The sequence below is a fragment of the Bos taurus genome, chromosome 29 (assembly GCF_002263795.3).
Source record: "Bos taurus isolate L1 Dominette 01449 registration number 42190680 breed Hereford chromosome 29, ARS-UCD2.0, whole genome shotgun sequence".
NCBI lineage: Eukaryota > Metazoa > Chordata > Mammalia > Artiodactyla > Bovidae > Bos > Bos taurus.
In genome coordinates, this window is record NC_037356.1 from 42,166,460 (window position 1) to 42,192,444 (window position 25,985).

At 53.0% G+C, this 25,985-nt stretch overlaps 1 protein-coding gene and 1 long non-coding RNA gene across 4 annotated transcripts; one reads left to right on the top strand and one right to left on the bottom strand.

Moving 5' to 3' along the window:
• The first annotated feature begins 258 nt into the window (after window positions 1-258).
• On the top strand, window positions 259-11,841 carry SPINDOC (spindlin interactor and repressor of chromatin binding). Of its 3 annotated transcripts, none has more exons than XM_024987104.2 (6): window positions 259-667; window positions 4,100-4,429; window positions 4,504-4,635; window positions 4,781-4,918; window positions 5,051-5,251; window positions 9,821-11,095. In XM_024987104.2, the coding sequence occupies exons 1-6, from the start codon at window positions 541-543 to the stop codon at window positions 9,838-9,840; spliced, it is 948 nt and encodes a 315-aa protein (XP_024842872.1). In that variant the 5' UTR covers window positions 259-540; the 3' UTR covers window positions 9,841-11,095. The 3 variants fall into 3 exon arrangements, with proteins under 3 accessions (XP_024842872.1, XP_024842871.1, NP_001192694.1); XM_024987103.2 differs by lacking the exon at window positions 9,821-11,095 and adding an exon at window positions 9,596-9,812; NM_001205765.1 differs by lacking the exon at window positions 9,821-11,095 and adding an exon at window positions 11,102-11,841 and having other exon boundaries at window positions 541-667.
• Window positions 11,842-22,662: 10,821 nt separating this feature from the next.
• Window positions 22,663-25,333, bottom strand: LOC112444891 (uncharacterized). The gene is made up of 2 exons (XR_003033276.2): window positions 24,914-25,333; window positions 22,663-23,016 (listed from the first exon to the last, which is right to left on the bottom strand). It is a non-coding gene; the product is annotated as an uncharacterized lncRNA (long non-coding RNA).
• Window positions 25,334-25,985: the final 652 nt, after the last annotated feature.

The window sequence follows — 25,985 nt, forward strand, 5'->3', positions numbered from 1 at the left end:
GTGCAGGCAGCGTGCCGGTTCGGCGTCGCAAATGGCGGAAGACCCGTCAGGCTCGGCTGGCCGGCTCCGGACGCTCCCGGCCGGGAGGAGCTCAGGGTCCTCTCCCGCGGGCCAGCGACCCCCACCTCTGCGCGCTGGGGCAGCCGGAAGCCCGCGGCCCTGCCCGCCCCTGGCGGGTCCCCGGGATTCTAACGGAGCCGCGTGCCCGGGGCGGGGCCACACGCGATTGGCCGCGCGGAGTCGGGGGCGGGGCCCGGCGGCCCGGCCGGGCGGGCGCCGACAATGAGCCTCCATAAAAGGGAGCGGCGGGGGGCTGGGGCCCCGGATTGAGCCCTCCCCCCCACCCCGGGGTCTTGACGGTCTAGGTCTTAGGGAGGCCCAGACGCGCCCGTCCGCAGGCTGGGCCGGCGAGCGGCGGGCGGCGGGGAGGGGACTGCGCGGGGCGCGAAGTGGCAGCCGCCGTAGGCGCCCAGGCCTGCGCGCCCGTCCTCGGCGTCCGGTCACCAAGATCCCACCCCACCCCACCCCCCGGGCCGCGCCATGGCTCTGAAGGCCGAGGGCGCCGCGCTCGACTGCTTCGAGGTGACGCTCAAATGCGAGGAAGGGGAGGATGACGAGGAGGCCATGGTGGTGGCCGTAATTCCGCGGCCCGAGCCGATGCTCAGAGGTGAGGAGGGGAGGGGATCCCACTTCGGCGTCACGGTCCGGGCTCGGCGTCCCCTCCTCAGTCCGGGGTCCGGGTACCCCTCCCCCACCTCCAGTCTGGTGCCCAACCGCCCACACCCGACTCCAGCCTGAGGCCCGGGCGCCCCCTTCCTCACAGAGTCTGAGGCCCTGGCGCGCTTTTGCTCCACCCCCACACCAGGGTTTGGAATCTCAGGCCTCCCCGAACTCCCCCTCCCCCACCCCTGCCCGGGGTCTGGAGCCTTCGATCCACGCCCGGCGCGCTCCGGATCTTCCGGTGCCCGAGCGCCCCCTCGCCCGGGCCCAGCACGACGGCTTCGAGGTGACGATGGCGGGTCCCCCGCCCGGGAAGGCAGAGGCAGGCCCAGGGGCCAGGCTGTGTTCTAGGCCGAGGGGCGTCAAGGCCTCCAGGCCGGAGGCCGGGGCCCTTCCCCTCGGGGTTCGGAGCGACTCGGTGGGTGGAGGCAGGCGCCGGTGTAGCCCGCCGAGAGGTGGGTTTTAAGGGCGCTCCAACCCTAAAGCTTTCCTGCGCTTCCCCGCCACCATTCCCAGGCCTTGTACACGTATAAGCCACAGGTGTCAGATTCTGGCGCTAGAGGGGTGAAAAGGATTGCTTACGGCACACAGTTTTATTAAAGAAATGCTTGCTACAGGAGCCCTTGGCCACTCTAGAGGGAGATGGGCCTTGAGATGGGATTTGAAGAGCAATGTGTAAGCACTCACTTTCCCTTCCTCCTCCACCGATTTTTCCAGCCCTCAGGATGTTGAGGGCCCTAAGGAAACAAAAGGCCACCTTCATGGAAGACATACTATTCATGAAAATGCAGATCTTTGCATTCCTGGATACCTCCTCTCTTAGTGGGGACAATACCCAAAAGCTTGAGAGCAAGGCCATTCATTTAGCTTCAGCAGAACATACTGACGTCTCCCTACACCGCCTCTCTTCCTTTTTGGAGGGCTTTAAAATGAGGGAAATAAAGCATTTTCCATCTGAAAGAGGTTCTCTCCCTACCTTTGCTAGCATTTATTGAGTGCTCAGTGGCAGACTGTCTCAGTTAACCATCTCAACAACTGCGAGAACATCCTTCTTCACCAGGGAAGTGGGTTCATGCAACAAGTATTTGGGGCACCTCTTATATGTCAGGGCTTCCCAGGTGGTGCAGTGGTGAAGAACCCGCTTGCCAGTGCAGGAGATGCAGAGATGTGGGTCTGATCATTGGGTTAGGAAGATCCCCTGGAGCAGGAAATGGCAACCCACTCCAGTATTCTTGCTTGGGAAATCCCATGGACAGAGGAGCCTGGCAGGCTGCAGTCCATGGGGTCACAAAGGGTCAGACACGACTGAGCACCACACTTACATGTCAAGCATTGTTTTAGGCTGGGCATGCTAATTAGTGTAAACAAAGTCGAAACCGTGCTCTTCCGGAATTTGTGTGTATATGCTAATGACCAGAGATAGATGAATATAAATAAATGTATAGCTTGTTAGATGGTGACTAGTAGTTCAGAGAACACTGAATCAAGAAGAGTGAGAGTGGTTTATTTGGAGTAGCAAGTGGTCGGGAAAGTCTTCTTAATAAGGTGAATTTTGAACATAGACCAAAGGAAGTGAAGAATGGAATCCTGTAGATAATTGGAGGTAAGGCATTTTAGGCAGAGAGAACAGCAATTGCGAAGATCCTGAAACAAGTTTCTTGAAAGGTTTGGTGCACGGGGGTAAGAAAAACACAAATTCAAGGTTTTTGGCTTGAGTGACTGGAAGGATGGACTTCCCATTTGCTGAGACAGAAAGACTGAGGGGCAGGCCTGTAGGAGGTTACAGTTTAAACAAGACAAGTTTGAGAAGCACATTGAAGCACAGAGGTCCAATGAGAAATAAGACACATGGATCTAAATTTCCTGGGAGTGTCTGGCTAGAGGTATAGACATGGGAGTTGTCAGCAAGCAGGCTTTGGGGCAAGACCGCCAGAGGAAGGAGGTGGACAGAGAAGGGGTCCTAGGACTGAGTCGTGGAATGCTCCCGTGGTTCGAGCTTGGAGACTGAGTCGATCCTTACCAGACATTGCTGAATGCCACAGCATGCCAGGCACTGGGCCAGTTGCTGGAGATACAGGTGTGAAGGATCAAAAAATCGATGCTGTCACAGACCAGCGGCGAAGTGAGGAGACACAGGAAACAAGAAGAGCACGTGTGTTGTCAGGCAGCGTTGTGTGCTCTGGAGGAGATGAAGTGAGGGGAACAGGACGCTCAGGTGGGGCTGATGGCCGCTTTCTCAGGAATGGCAGGCAGGCCTTGGTGAGAAGACGGTTCTCTCCTAGAGAAGGAACTGGCACGGGTGCCCGAAAAAGAGCCTCCATGAAGTAAGAAAAGAACCAACAGAAGGTGGTGCCCTGGAAACCAGGTGACAAAAATCAAGATGAAAGAAGTGATCTGCCAGGGGATGAAGTTGAAGCGCTGACCGCTGGGTGTAGCATTGGTGACCTTGACAAAGCTATTTTGGAGGAGTGGTGGGAAAGAACTGCAGCTACTGTCACCTGGGGGAGAGGTACCACCCAGCCTTGGAGCTAAAGCTTCTGAGACCAAGCCAGTTCTCAGACCTGTTTCAGATGCCACCTCTTCCAGGAAGTCCCCAGGTATTAGGACCTCCCCTGTTTGTATATTGCCCCATCCTCTCAGGTGGGAGAGAGGTGCACCCACAAGGGATTAAAAGCTCTGAGATGCCAGGCTCACGAGGATCTGAGCCTGCATCCTTTGTGAAGCTGAGAACGGTTCCCACCCTGTCAAATGTCATGGTCCCGTGTGCACAGGGAGAAGGTGCTGGGTCCACCCTTGGGGATGGACAAGGTCACCGCTGCAAAGGCTTTGGGGGAGAGGCCCCTTGACAGGGCCCCAACGAGTGGAGGACCAGGCCTGGATGCCCTTCGCTGACCCAAGGCTCATCGAGCATCTCCTCCCTGCATGCCAGGCCCTGCAGGAGAATAAGATGACAAAGTTTGCTGTTCTTGTCCTAGAGGAAGTGAGCACTGTCAGAAGTCAGATGTGGATACAATTGCCGGGGGTGGGTGATCGGAAAGGCTTCACAGGGCCGAGGATTTGAGTAGGGCCGTGAAAGAAGTTTGCCAGACTGATGGGGTGGTCTGAACAGTGTGCCCAGACCAGAGCCATGCTGGAATGCAGTCTATGGAAAAACCTGTTGGACCTGTGGTCGGAGACTAGGTTGGGCTAGCGGGATGTCGTGGCATGTCTGCTGCTTTTATTGTGGCTGGTGCCTTGTGGGCTCCAGAGGGGGAAGAAAAGAGACTCTAGATGGGAAAGGTCCTTCCTTGCACACACCGCCAGGCTTGGGGAACCCTGTTCTCTCTTGCTGGTGTGGGTACCTCTACTGATAACACCTTCCCCCTCCTCTCCTCCTTAGTGGCCCAGCAGGAAAAGATCCCACCTCCCAGGCCCAGCCTCCTGGAGGCGGGCAACGATAGCTCTGAGGAGCCCAGACAGCAGGTGTCTTGGGAGCAGGAGTTTCTGGTGGGGAACAGCCCGGGAGGCAGCGGGCGGGCGCTGTGCATGGTGTGTGGGGCCGAGATCCAGGCCCCCTCAGCAGACACGGCGCGCGCCCACATCCTGGAGCAGCATCCTCACACCCTGGACCTGAGCCCTTCCGAGAAGAGCAACATCCTGGAGGCCTGGAGCGAGGGGGCGGCCCTTGTGCAAGACTTTCGAGCGGAGCAGCCGTCCCCACCCCACTCAGGTAGTGGGGGCAGGGGTGGGGGCAGAGGGGAGAGTCGGAGCTCGTGATTGATCATTGGTATCTGCCCACTTCAGACTCAGGCCAGGACTCCGACCTGGACCCTGCCAGGATGCCAGCAGAGATTGTCGTTCTCCTCGACTCCGAGGACAACCAATCCCTCCCCAGAAGGACCCGGCCCAGGGGACTTCGCCCTCTGGAACTTCCTGGTCAGTTATCCCAAAGCCAGCGAGGCTGAGTTGGGGTGAGGGTATCATGAGCCCCGCCAGCTGGGTGGAGACAGGCTGCTCAACAGGTACCCTGCAGCCCTGGAGTTGCGGGAGTCAGGCCTCAAAAAGGTCTTATTTTTTGCAGCGGCCCCTGTCCCAGAGCCAGTAAGCAAGAAGCCCCGTGGTCAGAGATGCAAGGAGCCCTCTGGGGAGGAGCCGGTCAGGAAGAAAAGAGGCAGACCTATGACCAAAACCCTGGACCTAGACCCAGACCCTGACCCAGGTGAAGGGGAGGAAGGTGTGGGCTCCAGGGGGAAAGCTGGGGTGGGAGGGGCAGGGGTCACGTGCCCCTCAGCCGAGACCCAGGCGGGCCTTGGGAGTGTGGCCTCACAGTTTGATCCCGTCCTTCCTTCAGACCCCCCCTCGCCGGACTCACCCATGGAGACCTTCGCTGCTCCGGCCGAGGTCCGGCACTTCACGGATGGCAGCTTCCCGGCCGGCTTCGCCCTCCAGCTCTTCTCCCACACCCAGCTCAGGGCCTCAAACCGCAGAGACTTGCCCAAAGAGGGAAAAGGGGCCGAAGGAGGTCGTCTCCAGCCGGAAAGCCCCTCCCCAGGTGAGCGCCTGAGCTGCGGGCGGCAGGTGTGCAGGGTTGGGAAGGCCACGTCCCCAGGGTGGAGCCCCAGGCAGAGGTGACCGGCGCTCTGGTCCCCGGGCAGCTGGGCTGAGGGCAGGTGGATTTGAATACAGCAGCCAGCCTGAGAGCTGAGGTTTTGGCACGCTTCTTGGGAGCATCCTGGTTGTTAGGTTGAGTTAGGCCAGTGTTCCCCAAAGCCTGACACCCATCACCACACTCACGGTTGATTCCAGCTGGGGCCTGAGGTGCCCACCAGGGGCCTAAATGGGACTGATAACAGGAGACGGAGGTCAATGCGCCACAGACCCTCAGCTCAGGTTGTGTCTGGTAATACCAGTGGGCACTTGGGTTTATATCATGTTCTCTGGTTTTAAGAAACTTATATGCAGCTCATTTGGCGCTTATAAAAGTGTCTTTTTCCGAATGGCTGAGTCTCAGAGAGGTGGTTCCTTTTCCACGTCCATGTGTTCCCTTCCTGTGGCTGCTGTAACAGATTACCACAAACTCAGTGGCTGACAACAACATAGATACACTGCCTTTTAGTTCAGGAGGCCAGAGTCCTCGTACGGGAGGTGTCAGCGGGCTACAGGCAGGGTGTCGGCAGGGCCAACTCCTTTCTGACTCCTAAAGAGGGAGTCTTGCCTCTTGCAGCCTCTCGCGGCTGCTTGTATTCCTCAGCTGTGCTCGCCTTCCGTCTTCAGAGCCAGCCGTGCCCAGGCTTTCTTAGGCTGCCATCTTTGGTTCTCGCTCTTCGACCTCCTCTTTCCCCTTTAAGAACCCTTGTAATTACACTGAGCCCTCCTAGGTCATCCAAGGCTCCATTGAATTTTAAAGTTGGTTGATGAGCAACGTCAGTTCCTCCTGTAGCCTTGATTTTCCCCCACTGTGAACGAACGATACTCACAGCCCTGGGGATTAGGATGTGGACGTCTCTGAGGGACTGGTACTCTTGCTAGGACAGTCACCTAATGCAGCAGTAGCAGAACTGAGATGAGACTGGGCTGTGTTCCAGCAGGGCGCCTGGTTCCTCTCTCTTTGTCTCGCCCGGCTAGGCCCTGCTCGCAGCATCTAGGGTGCAGAAAGTGGTTCTTGAAGGAGTGAATGTGATACACAGAGTACCGCATCCCGGCCCGCCTGAAGTGGGCACTTGGAGTTGAAGCTCCAAGAAAGACAGCACACGGGGTGCTGGAGGCTCCCCAGAGCAGGGCTCCCAAAAAGGAGGCATGCTTTTTGCTTAAAGAAAAAGCTTCACTTCCCTTCAGCCCACGTCACTCAGTGGTGACCACTGTCAAAAATTTGGCTTATGTCCGTCCAACCTCTCACAAAGCTCTGCGTGCACATAGGTGCCTGTGTACTCCTGTCTGTTTATTTTTGACCCAAAGGGGCTCTGCTGTCTCCAGTCTGAAGGTGGGCCTCACCCCTGTGGGGTTTTAACTGTCTCAGGTCTCAGCGTGAGTCACCTTGCGTCCTGCCTTCCCAGGACCGCACTCTGCCTAGACTTGTGTGTTTCCTGGTCCCCCTCATGTCAGCGGACCTCTGCTGTACACAGCTGACCTCTCCCACTGGCTGGTGGGTCTTCTGGTTTCATTCTAGAAGGTGGGGGCTTCATTTCGAGCCTTGGGGTACCCTGTGCCCAAACTCCACCTGTCTGGAGTGACCAGTAGCTGCGAAGAGCATCCTTGAGGTCTCAGGTTCGTTTGGGGTGAGTGGGCAGAGCCTGAGACTTCGGGGTTCAGCCGTCTGATTTGAAAGGGAGGGAGGTGCTGAGCCATGTCCTGACAGCGGCAGGGACCTGGAGAGGTTGGGGACAGTCCAGAAACCGCAGGAGATGGTGAGTGACACAGCGGTGCGTGTGCCTGCAGCCTGACCCAGGAAGCACCCTGAGAAATGACACAAGTGGTCCTCTGAGGGGCCCAGGCCAGCAAATCCAGACTAGCAGGGTGCCCGTGATGGTTCTATGCACAGTACGGCCTCCAGACTAGTGACTGCAGACTGGTTTTGGGTTTTAAGAACCCAAAGCTCAGATGTCTCAGAAACATGTGAGGCTTCAACCAGAATGTTCTACTTTGAGTTGTTTAATTTTTTGAAGTTCTCCAAAGGTCTTATTGGACTAGAGATCCTACCACTTTAAAAAAGAAAATTAAAAATCAAGGATTTAGAAGTTGGGAGTGGGCAGGAAGTCACTGTGGTCAGCTGAGCTGATGGACATGTGTGTGAAGCCATCAGGGAAGACTTGCTGGACATTCTGGGGCCTTACAGGATGAGGGTGTCCAGGCCAGGAGAGGCGGTGAGCCATGAGGGCCCACTTGCAAGTAGTGGAGAAAATCCTTGCTGGTGTTTAATTAGAATAAGACCTTGAGACCTGGCTTAGGATACCTCAGCTAGACCAGTGTGTTCCTGACTGGACCGAGGAGAAGAAAGTGTGTGTGTGTGTGTGAGAGAGAGAGAGAGACTGGACCAAGGAGAAGAAAATGTGTATGTGTATGTGACTGGACCAAGAAGAAGAGTGTGTGTGTGTGTACCAAGAAATAGAAAGTGTGTGTGTGTGTGACTAGACCAAGGAGAAGAAAGTGTGTGTGTGTGTGTGTGTGTGTGACTGGACCAAGGAGAAAAATGTGAGTGTGTGTGTGTGTGATTAGACCAAGGAAAAGGATGTGTGTGTGTGTGTGTGTGTGTGTGTGTGTGAGACTGGACCAAGGAGAAAAATGTGAGTGTGTGTGTGTGTGATTAGACCAAGGAAAAGAATGTGTGTGTGTGTGTGTGTGTGTGTGTGTGTGTGTGACTGGACCAAGGAGAAAAAACTGTGGGAGTGAGAGAGAGACTGGACCAAAGAGAAGACGGGTGTGTGTGAGACTGGACCAAGAAGAAGAGTGTGTGTGTGTGTGCTTCATGCGTGGCAGGCTTTGTTCACTGCTGTACCCTCTGTACCGGGAACAGGGCATGCACAAAGAAAGCCCTTGGAAAAGATTTACCGACAGATGAGTGGATGGCAACTGCCTTCACTCGTCACTCTGGTGGTGACATTTCCAGAGTCTCTGCTCCGATGAGCCTTAGTGAGAAACGAGAGATGGGTCCCAGCCACCCCCAGAGGAGGTGCTCACATTTGCACACACATGCACAAGTGTGGAGGAAGAGAAGGGGGCTGAAGCTGGGGGAGCAGAGGGATTTGGGCCGGGCCAGGAGGCAAGTGGGGGTGGTTCTGGGCTCGGGGTGCTGAGCCCCCGGTTTACAGAAGAGGAAACTGAGCCTCGGGCAGCCCATGTGTGTTTCGCCCATGCAGCGCCCAGCCTGCCGCAAGTGCCAGGGATCAAGTCTCCTCTGTTGGACCCTGAGCTGTTCTTTGCTTCAGGTCTTCCCCATCAGCTTACACAGAGATGTTATTTCTCCCTTCTCAGCCCTCATCCATCATAGCCTCTGTCACATTTGTCCCTAGCTTTGCTGAAAAGCTTTTCTCAACAGTCTCCAGTCTGTCTTTGGAAGCCATTAGATTCAACCTCATGCTTACCACCTACATGTCTTTTTTGGCAAGATGGCCACTGACCTCCATAAAGTTAGACCCAGTGGTCAGTTCTCAGTCCCTGTTTTTCCTGATCGGCAGAAACCAGGAGCCTGTCCCGCCCTCCTTCCTGGAGGCTCATTCTGCCCTTGGCCTCTCAGGCCGCACCGTGAGGGGCTTGCCCCTGCCTCTCTTGCCTGTTCGCTTCCAGCTCTCAAAAGTTGGATCCTATGGTGGTTCTGCTTCCTGTTTCTAGAGTATTATGCTTCCTTGGGTCTGGAAGTTTGCCTGTTTCATTCACAGTAATATCCCCAGTGCCCAGCCCAGAATGGGTGCCGTCTGTGTATTTGGCAAATGAATGAATGACCCAACCGTGAGTCAGGATCTGTACTCACACCCTGGGTGATCCCAGGCTCGAAGCTTGTCATGGGCCCACCTTCCCCACCACCCCGGGCCTGTCCCTTCGGCTCCAGCCTCTCTCGCGCGCAGTTGATGTGTTTGGTTGGTTGTATAAAAGATCCCCCAAACTCTGTGTTTCTGACAGCATTTCTGAATGGAACCCGCAGTCTCCTCCCCTACCCCAGCCTCTTTACTACCCGCTCCCCGGGCTTCACTTCCCCGGGAAGCTGGCTGCCACGTTCTTCAGTTTGCTTGGACCGAAGCCTCAGAGTTGTCATCTATCTCTCTCAGACCCCACTTCAGTCTGTCAGCAAATCCTGTTAGCCCCACCTCCAAGATGCTCAGGTTTCACACACACACACACACACACACACACTCACTCACTCACTCACTCACTCACTATCTCTACTGCTGCTCCCTTCATCCAGGGTTCCTTAGACTGTCTCCTGGCTTCTGATGATTGCCCGCTGCGGTCAGTCTCCTATAGCAGCCAAAGCCCCCCTGAAAACACAAGTGGGATTCTATCACTGCTCTGCTCAGCCCTCCAGCGCTCACTGTAACATCCCAGAGAAAACTCAAGAGTCCTCATGGGACTGGTGGTCCTCACCTTTCCTGCTCACCAGGGCATCCGCATGTCCTCTTCCTCCCACCAGGAATGCTGTTCCCCAGCTAGACACCGTGGACTCCTCATTTCCTGCCCAACTTTGCTCACGGGTCAGCTCCAGTCACCTCTGTGAGATCCTCCCTGATATCCTATCCCCTACTCTGGTGTGCTTTTTTACTTTGCTTCCATCCGTATATATCACATTGCGTTTTTAATTTGTTTATCTTGTTTATTGGCTCTCACTGCTGGAACATAAATTCCAGAAAGGCCACTTGATCTGCCCCATGTGCTGGGGAACCCCCAGCAGCTAGACTAGCATTGGGCACAGTGTGGTTGCCCAGTAAGTTATTGTTGAATTAAGGAGCCCAATGAGAGGGCCCCACCTGTCCTCGAGGGGCATAGTGTGTGTCAGGAAGGCACACCAGCTCATGTGAACACAAAGCAGAGTCTGTTCAGGTGCACAGCCCGGTGGCAGCCATTGAGTCCTGTTCCGTCCCAGCAAACGGTATAGCAAAGTTGTGCCCGTTTTCCCTGCCAAATCACGAAGTCTCTAGAAACAGTAAAGGCAAAAACCACGGGTTTAATGCAGACACCTCACAGTTGTCACCGGTTTCTGCTTTCTGGGTTTGCTTTTTGATGTAACTTTTGGAACTGCTTATGCAATGCCCAGGGCGGGGTTGGTACCTGACAGGGCTGTCAGTAGTCCGCTTTCCCATCTTGAGATCTGATTTTGCCCATTGTGAGTAGCTTCTCCATGCTGGTAATGTGGACACGTGATCCCTGCGTGGCCAGTACTGACTCAGGAGATAAAGAGCCTGGTCGGGTTTTGCAAAGCAGAGCTGGATGTTCACCCCAGGACTCTCCGTGCAGTGCTCCCTCCTCCACCCTGCATATTCACCTGGGAGCTCTTTTGTGAGAGCCCTGTCTCCTTTGGGGTGTTCTCCATCCCACCACCTCTGCCCACGCAGGGCAGAGCCCATCAGGCTAGGATGCCCAGTAAGTTTCAGGTGAAACAGTCAGCTGAAGATAAAGGGGTAAGGGGAGCAGAGGACAGCACCAAGCATCCGTGTGGGAAATACAGGAGGAAGGCTGCAGAGGGCCGGTGGCGGATGCCCCAGGAGGCGTGATGCCTCTGTGGTCAGCGCTGGTCCTGGGGTGGACCAGGAGCGAGGCCTCCCACTGTCCCTGGGCTTCCCCTCTGACTGCCCGTCCAGGGCTGTGGAATGGAAGGCCTGGGAAGGGGGATGTGACTTAACCCAGACCTTCTAGGAACACCCTGAGGCGATGGCCTGGAGAGCCCTGACTGCTCTCTGTCCTCACCCCTGCCCAGCTCCCCCTCCAGGGCTTCGCGGGACGCTGGATCTCCAGGTCATCCGCGTGCGACTGGAGGAGCCCCCTGCAGTCAGCCTCCTGCAAGACTGGTCCAAGCATCCCCAGGGCGCCAAGGGCGTGGGAGCAGGTGACGCCCCAGACTGGCCCGCAGCTCTGTCGGAATCCAGCAGCGCTGTCGGGGCACAGCCAGAGGCGGGAAGTGGCCTGTAGGTTCTTGCTTTTCTGGGGTGGGAGGGAGGGAGGGAGAAGGCAGTGTCCCCCTTGGGCTTATCACACAGAGCCCCCCAGCTTGGCCGCCTGAGAGAGAGAGTAGAACCAGGTGCCAGAGCAGGATGGAGGAGAGGAGGGTGGGTAGCATCTGCCGTGACTCGGGGCGAGGCATGAGGCCGGGGGGGGGCCGCCAGTGGCTGTCGAGCGGTAGGGCATTGGGCCTGTGGAGAACACCCACCCGATCCTTTTGCTGACCCCGACCTCTACTGTCTCCCGACCTCCTCCCGCCCTCTTGGCCCCCCATTCTCCCTCGGCACAGTGCCTTACACAGGAGGTGGTCGTGAACTGAGCCCCACTACCTCGGGGGACGCCTCTCCTCCCCCCCGCAGGCCCCCAGAGCAGGAGGCCTCCATTACCTCTTCCCGCTCCATCCCCACTGGTGGCCGACTGGTCACTCACTGTCCTGTTCACCTCTTTTCCTGTTGTATATATCTCCTTTGTTGACAATAAATTATTTTTTTTTATTAAGAGAGTTCGTCTGGGCCATCATTGCGGGGAGGGGTTTGCTAGCAGGCTGTCCAGCCCCCTAGAGCGACCCTGAGAAGCAGGAGAGCTGACAGGGGTCCTGGGCGTGGGCCAGAAAGCTGCGGCCCCGGGCGTGGGCCAGAAAGCTGCGGCCCCAGAGGCTGGCGCGGGGTGGGGGCAGGCCATGTCAGAGGGGCGCCTCAGCCTCTCCCCTCACCCCTGCCCTCCAGATGCGGTCAGGAGCGCCTTTTACACATACCTTCTGACTGACTTGGTGAACCTCCGTCCGAGACAGGCCACACTGGGGCATCCGGGGAGGAGCTGAGACCTAAGGTCATCTTTCTGGTGTGCCCTGGCTGTGGCCAGTGTGCAGGGCACCGATGCCTGCCCCCCCACCTCCCCCGCCCCATGACGGGAAGGCAGGCAGGCCGCCTCCAACCTTTCAGCCTCGCGGTCAGCCTTCATCTCCTTCGCTTACTCACAGCGAGCCTTTGCCTGGTTTTCCGGTTCCCTGAACCAGGAGATAACCCACTTTGGATCTCTTCCCCATATTCCTTACCCCTTCCCTCCTAAACCAGCCATCACCAGCCAAACCTGCATAGGGTGGTTTTTCCTCTGTGGTGATGGGGGCTCTCAAGAGAGGCAGAGAGAGCGCTCAGATCCCCAACTTGACTGTCCCATATAGAATCCAGGGGTGGGTGGGAGAAATAGGGCCGTCTACCCTCTGCCCCTGGCCTGCTCCATTGCTTCTGATGGGTCTTGTGCATCCTGAGGGGGATGGACTCGCAGGGCAGTTGTTCCTGTACAACACTGAGCCCAGCAGGTTCTGAGACTGACCAGAAGGCCAGTCCCGGAATCGGGAAGAGTCTGGGCTGAGCAGGCTGTGCTGTGTGGCTGTCTGAGCTGATGTCTCCCATGGGCCCAACCAGGCGTGACTGGTTCGTAGGATGTGGCCCTTTCTCCCTCTCTGATGAGCTTGGGAGAAAGAGTCCGAGGATGTCAGGGGCCCTTTTCCAGGGGAGGAAAACTGAGCAAGGATTCAGGACCCCTGGTGTCTCAGGCCACTCCACCAGTGCATGAGGGCCATGGAACTCCCCTGTGTCTCTCCCCCCGTTTCTGCAAATTGGCAGAACTTGATCCTTCCGAATAGGAAGGAATAAATAATGCTGAAGTGCTCTGAACCACAGATTGAATTATTGCAGGTGATTGCTGTCTGTCTTTTGAGTCGTGTGACTGTTTACATTTATGCCAATGTGCTTTTAAAACAACGTGGCTGTTGTTGGGTGTTGACAATTGGGAGAACTTACAGAAAAGCTCATTGTACAATTGTGAAGCTAAATGCATCTTCGCAGCTGTTAATTATGATTGAAGGTTTGGCCCGCTAGACTGTGAGCTCCTTCTGGGCGAGGGTTGGATTGCATTGACTTCATTTTCCTAGTGTCCTGCGTAGGGCCTGGCGCAGAGTAGGTGCTCAATAAATGTTTGTTAAGTGCCCTATTGGTGTGTATTCCTTTGTGACGTTTTTCCTGTGTGGGCTGGTCCTCGGAATGCGGTCCTCTGCTATCACAAGGTAGCTGTCGGAGTAACTGCTGGTGGTGTGGTTCTTCCGTGGCTTAAGCCCCACATCTTGGGTGGCAGGGATCTGCCCAGCCTCAGCCGGGACCCCCAGGACTCCATGAGCTTGTGAGGCTGGAAGCTGCCTGTGGGCACATCTGGGCTTCCAGGGAGAGGCAGAGAGTGGAGCCCGGAACATGGCTCCACCCAGAGTGCGGAAGGAGGTTTCTAAACACCAGTGAAGGATTGCTTGGGGTCCACCACCGGGGCCAGAGTCACTGTCATAGAGGCTGCAGCACCAGGAAAGCCTCCCTCGCAAATATCAGCGACCCAGGGGCTGATGGTGCAGTGCCGAAGTCCAGCCACAACTGAGAAGAATCGGGACAAGGATGTCACCACCCAACCCCCAACCCGTGCCCCTAGTGTCCAATACTCCTTTGCGCTCTGAGGCCGGCCACCTGCCACCCTTCACAACTGCCTTCCTTGGGGTGCAGGTCAGAGAGCTCTTTTTAGAGACCTGTGGGCAGAACCAGACTGAGAGAAGGGAAGAAGCACCCACTTCTCTCCTTGAAGAGAAACAGCTATGGTTGGACAATGGGGGTCACTGGCTGAGCACCTCTGTAGCATCCGGTTCCATCATGGCTCTGGTCCAGATTGTGGCTCCGGCAACCTGACCCCCCTTTTCCAGTGCCCCCACCCCAGCTTTCTCACACATGCACACACGCGCACACACACGGCCAGGCTGCAGTCTGGCTCAAATGAGACTGCCTTCTGGCCCTTGGTGAACTGGGAAGTCCTGCACACCATGGGGTGTGGGGAGGTCTGGGGTGGGAGAGCCTCTCTGAGGGGATCACAGCCTCTCTCTGTCTGTCCCCCCGGCCAGTCTGTTGTGGGGGGCACCCAGCTGACCCCGAGGCAGGATGGGAGCTGCTGTTGCAGGTGCGCTGACAGGTAAGGTGACCCCACCGCAGCCTGTGTGTCTGTTCCCCACCTCCCTGGAGCCGGTCGCCTTCACATCACTGAATCCAGCCAGTCCCTTTCTGACCTCTTTCCGTGGTCAGAGCTCACCCGCCTCCAGACAGGAAGCAAAGCCACCATTTTGGGCCTCTCCAACACCAACAACAAAGCCTCTGGTCTCCTCAGGCCCCACCGTCAGGAGGCCCGGGGCAGCAGGAGCAGCACCCTGCAGGGTCAGACTGCACAGCTGCGAATGCAGGCCCTGGGTAGCCCTGGTGCCGGGAACTGGGGGGGTAGACAGGACACCGCCCTGGTCCCCAGGGTGGGTCACCCCACGCTGTGCCTGTGATACAGATGAGGAAACGTGGTACCTCGCCTGCCACCCCAGAGCAACTACAGCAGCAGAAGCTGGCCAGGCCCAGGTCTGTGACCTCAGAGCTGCTGTCTCTGGCGCCCCGCGGCCTGTCTATGCCCTAGGGAGGCCCAACATGTCTTCCCTCCAGAGCCTGGAGACCCTCGGTAGGTTTGGGGCGGGAGTTGACTCAGGAATCAGGAAGCGCATTCAAAACGACAAGCACTCACACCTTTTTCGTTTTCATAATTTCATTTATTATTTATTTTTGACTGTACCGCGTCTTCATTTCCATGAGGGCTTTTCTCTGGTAGTGGTGACTGGGCTTCTCATCGCAGTGCTTATCTTGTGGCGCAGGCTCTAGGGCACTAGGTCTCAGCAGTTGTGGCTCCCGGGCTCTAGAGCGCAGGCCCCATAGTTGCAGCACACACGGGCTTAGTTGCTCCAAGGCAAGTGGACCTTCCGGACCAGGGATCGAACCTGCGTCCCCTGCATTGGCAGGCATATTCTTTACTGCTGAGCCACCAGGGAAGGCCACTCATACCTCCTTTGCTCCAGGACTGTAATAGTGGTGTCCAGGGCCCTGGTCGTGCCAACTTCCAGAGGCCCCCAGGCCCTGGCCCCTGCTGGGATCTTGCCCTGTGCCTGGCAGTGCCCACTGGAGCGGCTCACCACAATGTGGAGGGGTGCTCCTCACAGCCGGAGGAGGCAATGGCACCCCACTCCAGTACTCTTGCCTGGAAAATCCTATGGATGGAGTAGCCTGGAAGGCCGCAGTCCATGGGGTCGCTGAGGGTCTGACACGACTGAGCGACTTCACTTTCACTTTTCACTTTCATGCATTGGAGAAGGAAATGGCAATCCACTCCAGTGTTCTGCCTGGAGAATCCCAGGGACGGGGGAGCCTGGTGGGCTGCCGTCTGTGGGGTCGCACAGAGTCGGACACGACTGAAGTGACTTAGCAGCAGCAGCAGCTCATCACAGCTGTCTCAGGTGATGATGTCTGGGAACCAAGCTGAAGGCTTTGAGGATGTGGGGAGTCTTGTTCCTCACTGACCTCTTTCTCCTGAAAGGTGCCTGGGCTCCTGGGTGGGTCCTGCCTGCTGCCCTGGCCTCACTCTAACCTCTGACCGGGTCAGACTGGGCTTGGTATTTGGAGGCTATAAAAGCAGCGTGTGATGTCCACATGAGCTGGGGCTGCCCTAGGGGACAGGGCATAGGGAGGGGCTTCTCCTTTCCAGACTCTGCCCTGACCCCTCCACTCCTTCTCTCTGATCTGACCACTTGCCCACCCACATCCTCCTGGTTAAGTGGTTGGCCTTGGAGAGACAAGCCCATGGCCCTCCAAGGTCAAGATCACTGTACTCTTCAGAGCTCAGGATCAAGGGGCCAGTCGGACCCGGGCCCCAGCTGTCAGCTGGATGCGAGGCATTCACTGTTCGGGTGTTCTGAATACAGTCATGAGCATGAGACCGTACTGCAGCTCTCCCCACACCCTGGACAGCAAACTTGGAACTTTTCCGAGCGTCCAGCAGGGATGAGCGCCGGGTGAAAGGGCCCTATTTTTTTCTCTCTTCTTTCATGATCATGGACATCTTTCTTTTTCCTCACCTCTCACTTTGTGGGATCTTAGTTCCCCAACAGGGATCAAGTCCAGTGAAAGCATAGAGTCCTAACCACTGGACCACCAGGGAATTCCTGATCACAGGCATTTTCATACCCACCCAAAAGAAGAGAGAGGGGGAATAATGAACCGTGATGTATCCATGACCCAGTTTGAACAAATATGGACAATTTTCATTTATCTTTATCTTCCCCTCCCTTCCGGATTATTTAAAAGCAAATCTCAGGAGTTACCTGGTGGCGCAGTAGTTAAGAATCCTCCTGCCAGTGCAGGGAACACAGGTTCCATCCCTGGTCGGGGAAGATTCCACGTGCCTTGGAGAAACTAAGCACGTGCACAGCAGCAACTGAGCCTGCGCTCAAAAGCCCACAGGCTGCAGCTACTGATGCCTGTGTGCCTAGAGCAGCAAGAGAACAAGAGAAGCTACCGCAGCAAGAAGACTGCGAACTGCAACTCGAGAGGAGCCCCTTCTCTCTGCTGCCAGAGAAAGCCCATGCGGCACTGAAGACCCAGGCACAGCCAAAATACATAAATGAATAATTTTTAAAGTGAAGAAGAGCTAAAGAGCCTCTTGATGAAGATAAAAGAGGAAAGTGAAAAGGCTGACTTAAAACTCAGCATTCAAAAAACAGAGATCATGGCATCCGGTCCCATCACTTCATGGCAAATAGATGGGGAAAAAGTGGAAACTGACATTTCATTTTCTTGTGCTCCAAAATTGCTGCAGATGGTGCCTGCAGCCACGAAATTAAGACACTTGCTCCTTGGAAGGAAAGCTATGACAAACCTAGTTCAGTTCAGTTCAGTCTCTCAGTCGAGTCCGACTCCCTGCGACCGCATGAATCGCAGCACGCCAGGCCTCCCTGTCCATCACCAACTCCCAGACTTCACCCAGACTCACGTCCATCGAATCACTGATGCCATCCAGCCATCTCATCCTCTGTCGTCCCCTTCTCCTCCTGCCCCCAATCCCTCCCAGCATCAGAGTCTTTTCCAGTGAGTCAACTCTTCGCATGAGGTGGCCAAAGTACTGGAGTTTCAGCTTCAGCATCATTCCTTCCAAAGAAATCCCAGGGCTGATCTCCTTCAGAATGGACTGGTTGGATCTCCTTGCAGTCTAAGAGATTCTCAAGAGTCTTCTCCAACACCACAGTTCAAAAGCATCAATTCTTCAGTGCTCAGCCTTCTTCACAGTCCAACTCTCACATCCATACATGACCACTGGAAAAACCATAGCCTTGACTAGACGGACCTTTGTTGGCAAAGTAATGTCTCTGCTTTTGAATATGCTATCTAGGTTGGTCATAACTTTCCTTCCAAGGAGTAAGCATCTTTTAATTTCATGGCTGCAGTCACCATCGGCAGTGATTTTGGAGCCCAAAAAAGTAAAGTCTGACACTGTTTCCACTGTTTCCCCATCTATTTGCCATGAAGTGATGGGACCGGATGCCATGATCTTCGTTTTCTGAATGTTGAGTTTTAAGCCAACTTTTTCACTCTCCACTTTCACTCTCATCCAGAGGCTTTTTAGTTCCTCTTCACTTTCTGCCATAAGGGTGGTGTCATCTGCATATCTGAGGTTATTGATATTTCTCCCGGAAATCTTGATTCCAGCTTGTGTTTCTTCCAGTCCAGCGTTTTCTCATGATGTACTCTGCATATAAGTTAAATAAGCAGGGTGACAATATACAGCCTTGACGTACTCCTTTTCCTATTTGGAACCAGTCTGTTGTTCCATGTCCAGCTCTAACTGTTGCTTCCTGACCTGCATACAGGTTTCTCAAGAGGCAGATCAGGTGGTCTGGTATTCCCATCTCTTTCAGAATTTCCACAGTTTATTGTGATCCACACAGTCAAAGGCTTTGGCATAGTCAATAAAGCAGAAATAGATGTTTTTCTGGAACTCTCTTGCTTTTTCCATGATCCTGCGGATGTTGGCAATTTGATCTCTGGTTCCTCTGCCTTTTCTAAAACCAGCTTGAACGTCAGGAAGTTCACGGTTCACATATTGCTGAAGCCTGGCTTGGAGAATTTTGAGCATTACTTTACTAGCGTGTGAGATGAGTGCAATTGTGTGGTAGTTCGAGCATTCTTTGGCATTGCCTTTCTTTGGGATTGGAATGAAAACTGACCTTTTCCAGTCCTATGGCCACTGCTGAGTTTTCCAAATTTGCTGGCATATTGAGTGCAGCACTTTCACAGCGTCATCTTTTAGGATTTGAAATAGCTCAACTGGAATTCCCCGACAGCATATTAAAAAGCAGAGACATCACTTTATCCACAAAGTCTGTATAGTCAAAGCTATGGTTTTAACGGTAGTCATGTATGGATGTGAGAGTTGGATCATAAAGAAGGCTGAGCACTGAAGAATTGATGCTTTGGAACTGTGGTGTTGGAGAAAACTCTTGAGAGTCCCTTGGACTGCAAGGAGATCAAACCAGTCCTTCCTAAAGGAGATCAGCCCTGAATATTCATTGGAAGGACTAATGCTGAAGCTAGAGCTTCAACACTTTGACCACCTAATTGAAGAGTCAACTCATTGGAAAAGACCCTGATTCTAGGAAAGACTGTGGGCAAGGGGAGAAGGGATGAGGGGAGAGGATGAGATGGTTGGATGGCCTCACTGACTTAATGGATGTGTGGACATGAGTTTGAGCAAACTCCAGGAGATAGTGAATATCAGGGAAGCCTGGTGTGCTGCAGTCCATGGGGTCGCAAAAAATCGGACACAACTTAGAGACTGATCAACAACAACAACAATTTAAAAAGTCTCGGATATTGTATCATTTCATCTGTAAATAAGTCTGTATCTCTCAGAAATTCAGACTCTTTTCAGTAAAATATATCATATTGCACTTGCAAAATTAATAATTCCTTGGTGTCACTTACTCTGGACATAGGGTATCTCCTCCCAGCTGCTGCTACTGACCCTGGACATGCGGTATCTTCTCTTGGCTGCCCACCACTCCAGTGCTGCACTTTGCTGGAGCAGCTGTGAAGAGATACCCCACATCCAGGGTAAGAGAAACCCCAGTAAGATGGTAGGTGCTGAGAGGGCATCAGAGGGCAGACAGACTGAAACCACAATCACAGAAAACTAACCAATCTAATCACACGGACCACAGCCTTGTCTAATTCAATGAAACTAAGCCATGCCATGTAGGGCCACCCAAGACAGACAGGTCATGGTGGAGAGTCCGGACAAAATGTGGTCCACTGGAGAAGGGAATGGCAAACCACTTCAGTATTCTTGCCTTGAGAACCCCATGAACAGTATGAAAAGGCAAAAAGATAGGACACTGAAAGATGAACTCCCCAGGTCAGTAGGCGCCCAGTATGCTACTGGAGATCAGTGGAGAAATACCTCCAGAAAGACTGAAGGGACGGAGCCAAAGCAAAAGCAACACCCAGTTGTGGATGTGACTGGTGATAGAAGCAAGGTCCGATGCTGTAAAGAGCAATATTGCATAGGAACCTGGAATGTTAGGTCCATGAATCAAGGCAAATTGGAAGTGGTCAAACAGCAGATGGCAAGAGTGAACGTTGACATTCTAGGAATCAGCAAACTAAAATGGACTGGAATGGGTGAATTTAACTCAGATGACCATTATATCTACTACTGTGGGCAAGAATCCCTCAGAAGAAATGGAGTAGACATGGTCAACCAAAGAGTCCGAAATGCAGTACTTGGATGCAATCTCAAAAACAACAGAATGATCTCTGTGCATTTCCAAGGCAAACCATTCAATATCAGAGTAATCCAAGTCTATGCTCCAACCAGTAATGCTAAAGAAGCTGAAATTGAACGGTTTTATGAAAAGCTACAAGACCTTTTAGAACTAACACCCAAAAAAGATGTCCTTTTCATCATAGGGGACTGGAATGCAAAAGTAGGAAGTCAAGAAACACCTGGAGTAACAGGCAAATTTGGCCTTGGAATACAGAATGAAGCAGGGCAAAAGGCTAATTGAGTTTTGCCAAGAGAACGCACTGGTCATAGCAAACACCCTCTTCCAACAACACAAGAGAAGACTCTACACATGGACATCACCACATGGCCAACACCGAAATCAAATTGATTATATTCTTTGCATCCAAAGATGGAGAAGCTTTATACAGTCAGCAAAAACAAGACCAGGAGCTGACTGTGGCTCAGATCATGAACTCCTTATTGCCAAATTCAGACTTAAATTGAAGAAAGTGGGGAAAACCACTAGACCATTCAGGTATGACCTAAATCAAATCCCTTATGATTATACAGTGGAAGTGAGAAATAGATTTAAGGGACTAGATTTAATAGACAGAGTGCCTGATGAACTATGGATGGAGGTTTGTGACATTGTACAGGAGACAGGTATCAAGACCATTCCCAATAAAAAGAAATGTGAAAAAAGCAAAATGGCTGTCTGAGGAGGCCTAATAAATAGCTGTGAAAAGAAGAGAAGCAAAAGGCGAAGGAGAAAAGGATACACCCATTTGAATGCAGAGTTCCAAAGAATAGAAAGGAGAGATAAGAAAGCCTTCCTCAGTGATCAATGCAAAGAAATAGAGGAAAACAATAGAATGGGAAAGATTAGAGATCTCTTCAAGAAAATTAGAGATACCAAGGGAACATTTCATGCAAACATGGGCTCAACAAAGGACAGAAATGGTATGGACCTAACAGAAGCAGAAGATATTAAGAACAGGTGGCAAGAATACACAGAACTATACAAAAAAGATCTTCATGACCCAGATAATCACAATGGTGTGATCACTCACCTAGAGCCAGACATCCTGGAATGGGAAGGCAAGTGGGTCTTAGGAAGCATCACTACAAACAAAGCTAGTGGAGGTGATGGAATTCCAGTTAAGCTATTACAAATCCTAAAAGATGATGCTGTGAAAGTGCTGCACTCAATATGTCAGCAAATTTGGAAAACTCAGCAGTGCCCACAGGACTGGAAAAGGTCAGTTTTCATTCCAATCCCAAAGAAAGGCAATGCCAAAGAATGTTCAAACTACCGCACAATTGAATTGCCCTCATCTCAACATGCTAGCAAAGTAATGCTCAAAATTCTCCTAGCCAGGCTTCAGCAATACGTGGACCATGAATTCCCAGATGTTCAAGCTGTTTTTAGAAAAAGCAGAGGAACCAGAGATCAAATTGCCAACATCCTCTGGATCACCAAAAAAGTAAGACAGTTCCAGAAAAACATCTTCTATTTCTGCTTTATTGACTATGCCAAAGCCTTTGACTGTGTGGATCACAATAAACTGTGGAAATTCTGAAAGAGATGGGAATACCAGACCACCTGATCTGCCTCTTGAGAAATCTGTATGCAGGTCAGAAAGCAACAGTTAGAACTGGACATGGAACAACAGTCTGGTTCCAAATCGGGAAAGGAGTACATCAAGTCTGTATATTGTCACCCTGCTTATATAACTTATATGCAGAGTACATCATGAGAAATGCTGGGCTGGATGAAGCACAAGCTGGAATCAAGATTGCCGGGAGAAATATCAATAACCTCAGATATGCAGATGACACCACCCTTATGGCAGAAAGTGAAGAAGAACTAAAGAGCCTCTTGATAAAAGTGAAAGAGGAGAGTGAAAAATTTGGCTTAAAGCTCAACATTCAGAAAACTAAGATCATGGCATCTGGTCCCACACTTCATGGCAAATAGATGGGGAAACTGGCAGACTTTATTTTTCTGGGCTCCAAAATCACTGCAGATGGTGACTGCAGCCATGAAATTAAAAGATGCTTACTCCTTGGAAGGAAAGTTATGACCAACCTAGATAGCATGTTCTAAAGCAGAGACATTACTTTGCCAACAAAGGTCTGTCTAGGCAAGGCTATGGTTTTTCCAGTAGTCATGTATGGATGTGAGAGATGGACTATAAAGAAAGCTGAGTGCTGAAGAATTGATGCTTTTGTACTGTGGTGTTGGAGAAGACTCTTGAGAGTCCCTTGCACTGCAAGGACATATAACCAGTCCATCCTAAAGGAGATCAGTCCTGGGTGTTCATTGGAAGGACTGATGTTGAAGCTGAAACTCCAATACTTTGGCCACCTGATGCGAAGAGCTGACTCATTTGAAAAGACTCTGATGCTGGGAAAGATTGAAGGCAGGAGGAGAAGGGGACAACAGAGGATGAGATGGTTGGATGGCATCACCGACTCAATGGACATGAGTTTGAGTAAACTCCAGGAGTTAGTGATGGACAGGGAGGCCTGGCGTGCTGTGGTCCATGGGGTTGCAGAGTCAGACACCACTGAGCGACTGAACTGAATGTCACTTAATATCCATTCAGTGTTCTCATTTCCCAGTTGGTCCACGAACATCATTTTTGTTGTTGTTATTTTTTAATATTTTGATTGTGGGAAATACACATAGTGAGTACATTCATGTTGTTGTACAACCCATCTCAAGAACTCTGACGGGAATCTTTTGAAAGCTGATTTCTTTGAATCATGGTCTAAGTATGGTCCATGTACAGCATTCACTTGACAGGTTTCAACCTGTAACAGCCTTTCTTTCCTCTTTTTCCCTATACCTTTTCTTTTTTCTTAAGAACACAGTGGCTTGCTCTGTGGACTGAAGTTCCTCCATTCTGAATCTGGCTGATCACATTCCCGTAATATGCTTGCAAGTTCATCCATCAAGGGAGGCAGTTTTGAAATGGAGGCTTGAGAGGGCCTCCTCTGGAGACATTTAAGCAGAGAGAACATGTAGTTACTTAGGGAGGGGAGTTCTGGGAAGAGGGACAAGGAGGGCCAAAGCCCTGTGGATTTTGTTTCCTGGGGGTTCATAGACCCTGTTGATACTAAGGACACCACCCAGGCCAGAAAATGTCCCTGTTGTCCTTGGGGCTGGGGACCTCAGGCACTGCCCTCCCCAGGGAGGATGACGGTCAGGAGCAGGAATGTCCCCCCGGACACACGTGCTGCCAGCCAGGAGCAAGCCTGCAGCTTTGGGCATACTGATGAGTCATTTTCCACCCGCCCGTGCCCCCCTCCTCCCGGAAGCCAGTTAGAGCCCTGGATACCCGCTGGTACTGACTCCCCTCTGCCAGCTCCAAGTCTAAGGCTGCTCTTGGCCCATCTGACATCCGCACGAGATGAGATGCGAACTCCTTGAGGGCTGGCCGCCTGCGGGCCCCCATGGGCTGCTCCAGTTTCTCCAGTCCTTCCTTGCAGTCCTTTGCTTATCCTTGAGACCTGATTCAGCATAACCTCCTCTAAAAAGCTTTCCTTGCTGCTTCCTCCAGCCCCTGTGCTCCCACAGGCCCCAGATCATCCACTTAGGGTATTCCCCTCTGAGACCCTGGAAAACCTACCCACTCCTGCTTTGGCCTCTGCTTCCCACCAGCATTTCTTCTGCCAACATGGCCACCTGATGCTCAAGGCATCGAGGATGCTCAACCTTCTTAGCCATGGAGGTGGCAGAACCCTGCCTGTGGACAGTCGCCCAGAATGGGAGTGTGGGTGGCCCAAAGGGCACTTCTCACCAGAACAGACTCTGAAGGTGGCCTCCATGCCTACTGCACCTGCCCCTCCCCACTTGCCATCCCAAGTTGGTATACAGTGGCCTCCATGGGCAGCTGGAATTTCCTGCTGCACTGGGCACATATGAGCGAGGCTGGTAGGGACACGGTCTCCTCCACCCCAGGCACAGTGTCAAGTCCTGGGCGAAGAAGGGCGAGAGTGACATGGTCACTGCAGTAGGGTTTGAGACATTGCCTCAGACTGTCCCCGTTGCTGTCACAGAATATCATACAGTCATGGCTTATGGGCTTCCCCGGTGGCCTAGCTGGGAAAGAATCCACCTGCCAATACAGGAGACGCAAGGGACACAGGTTCGATCCCTGGGTCGGGGAGATCCCCTGGAGAAGGAAATGGCAACCCACTCCAGTATTCTTGCCTGGGAAATTCCAGGGACAAAGGAGCCTGGTGGGCTATAGTCCATGGGGTCATAAAGAGTCCATGCACGCATGGCATACAATAACAGAAATTTATTCCTCATATCTCTAGAGGCTGAGAAGTCCAAGATCAAGTTGCCAGATTCAGTGTCTGGCGAGAGCCTGCTTCCTGGTTCATAGACAGCTGTCTTCTTATCATGTCCTCACACGGTGGAAGGGACCAGGGAGTCTTATAAGGGCCCTTGTCCTGGGACTTCCCTGGTGGCCCAGTGGTTAAGAATCCACCTGCCAATGCAGCGGACGTGGGTTTGACCCCTGGTCCAGGAACTAAGATTCCACAGGCCGCAGGTCAACTAAGCCTGTGTGCCTCAACTACTGAAGCCAGAGCATTCTGGAACCTGTGCTCTGAAACAAGAGAAGCCGCCTAATTGAGGAGCCCACGCACTGCAACCAGAGAGAGCCCACAGAGCAACTAACAGCCCCTCACACCGCAATGAAGACCCGGCATGGCGCATCCAAAAATAAATAAATATTTAAAAAAAAAGAACTCTCATCCCATCCCTTCCTGACCTAATTGGCTCCCAGAGGCCACACCTCAAAAACCATCACCTCAGGGGTATTGTTCAGTCACTCAGTCGTGTCTGACTCTTTCCGACCCCACGGACTGTAGCATGACTCACCTGATTCATTAGTGAGAGAACTGGGGCCAGGATGGGCTCTCTCACATCTGATTCAGGGTTGGTGTTCTGGGAGGTGGGGAGAATACAGTAGAGAGATTTAATAGAAGAGTCGGGAGGCTAGCTAGAGTCTGCATAGTAATGACAGGAGCCCACACAGTGCACTGGCTGTCCACCCTGCTCTGTCCCTGCATGTTTCATGTATTATCTCATCATTGCCTCACAAATCAACCCTGTGAGGTAGGTACTTTTATTATCCCCATTTAACAGATGGGAAAATTAAGGCAGAGCAAGGTTAAGAGGCTTACTTAAGATTACACAGCCGATAAAGAGCAGCCTGGCAGCAGGGGCTATGTGTTTTTGCTCACGACCCCCACACAACCTGCCTCTCTCGGGCTCAGAAGCCTGAAGTCCATTCCCGTGTTCCTACTCCCCCTGGCAAGGGACCAAGCTTCTCTAGGCTTCGATTTCCTTCTGAGTAAACCTGAGGAAATAATAGTGCCTCTCGCTTGTAAATGTGATTAAATCCATATAGGAGCCAGTGTGGGTTAGCCCTGAGAAAAGGGAAGGCGCCTGGGAGTTCCTGTCCTTGTGTAGCTCACATCCTGGTGGAATAATAAATGTATTCTATTCCATCAATTCTAAGATGCACATTTTCCCATACTCTAATCTCTGAAATGTCTTAAATTCAATAAGAAAAGTGAAAGTCACTCAGTCGTGGCCGACTCTTTTTGACCCCATAGACTGTAGCCCACCAGGCTCCTCTGTGCATGGAATTCTCCAGGCAAGAATACTGGAGTGGGTAACCGTTCCCTTCTCCAGGGGACCTCCCCAACCCAGAGATCAAACCCAGGTCTCCTACATTGCAGGCAGATTCCTCACCAGCTGAGCCACCAGCGAAGCCCCAAATTCAATATGGTGTATGGTAATAATGCTTCCTTGGTAGCTCCGCTGGTAAAGAATCCGCCTGGAATGCAGGAGACCAGGGTTCGATCCCTGGGTTGGGAAGATCCCCTGGAGAAGGGAACGGCTACCCACTGCAGTATTCTGGCCTGGAGAATTCCGTGGACAGAGG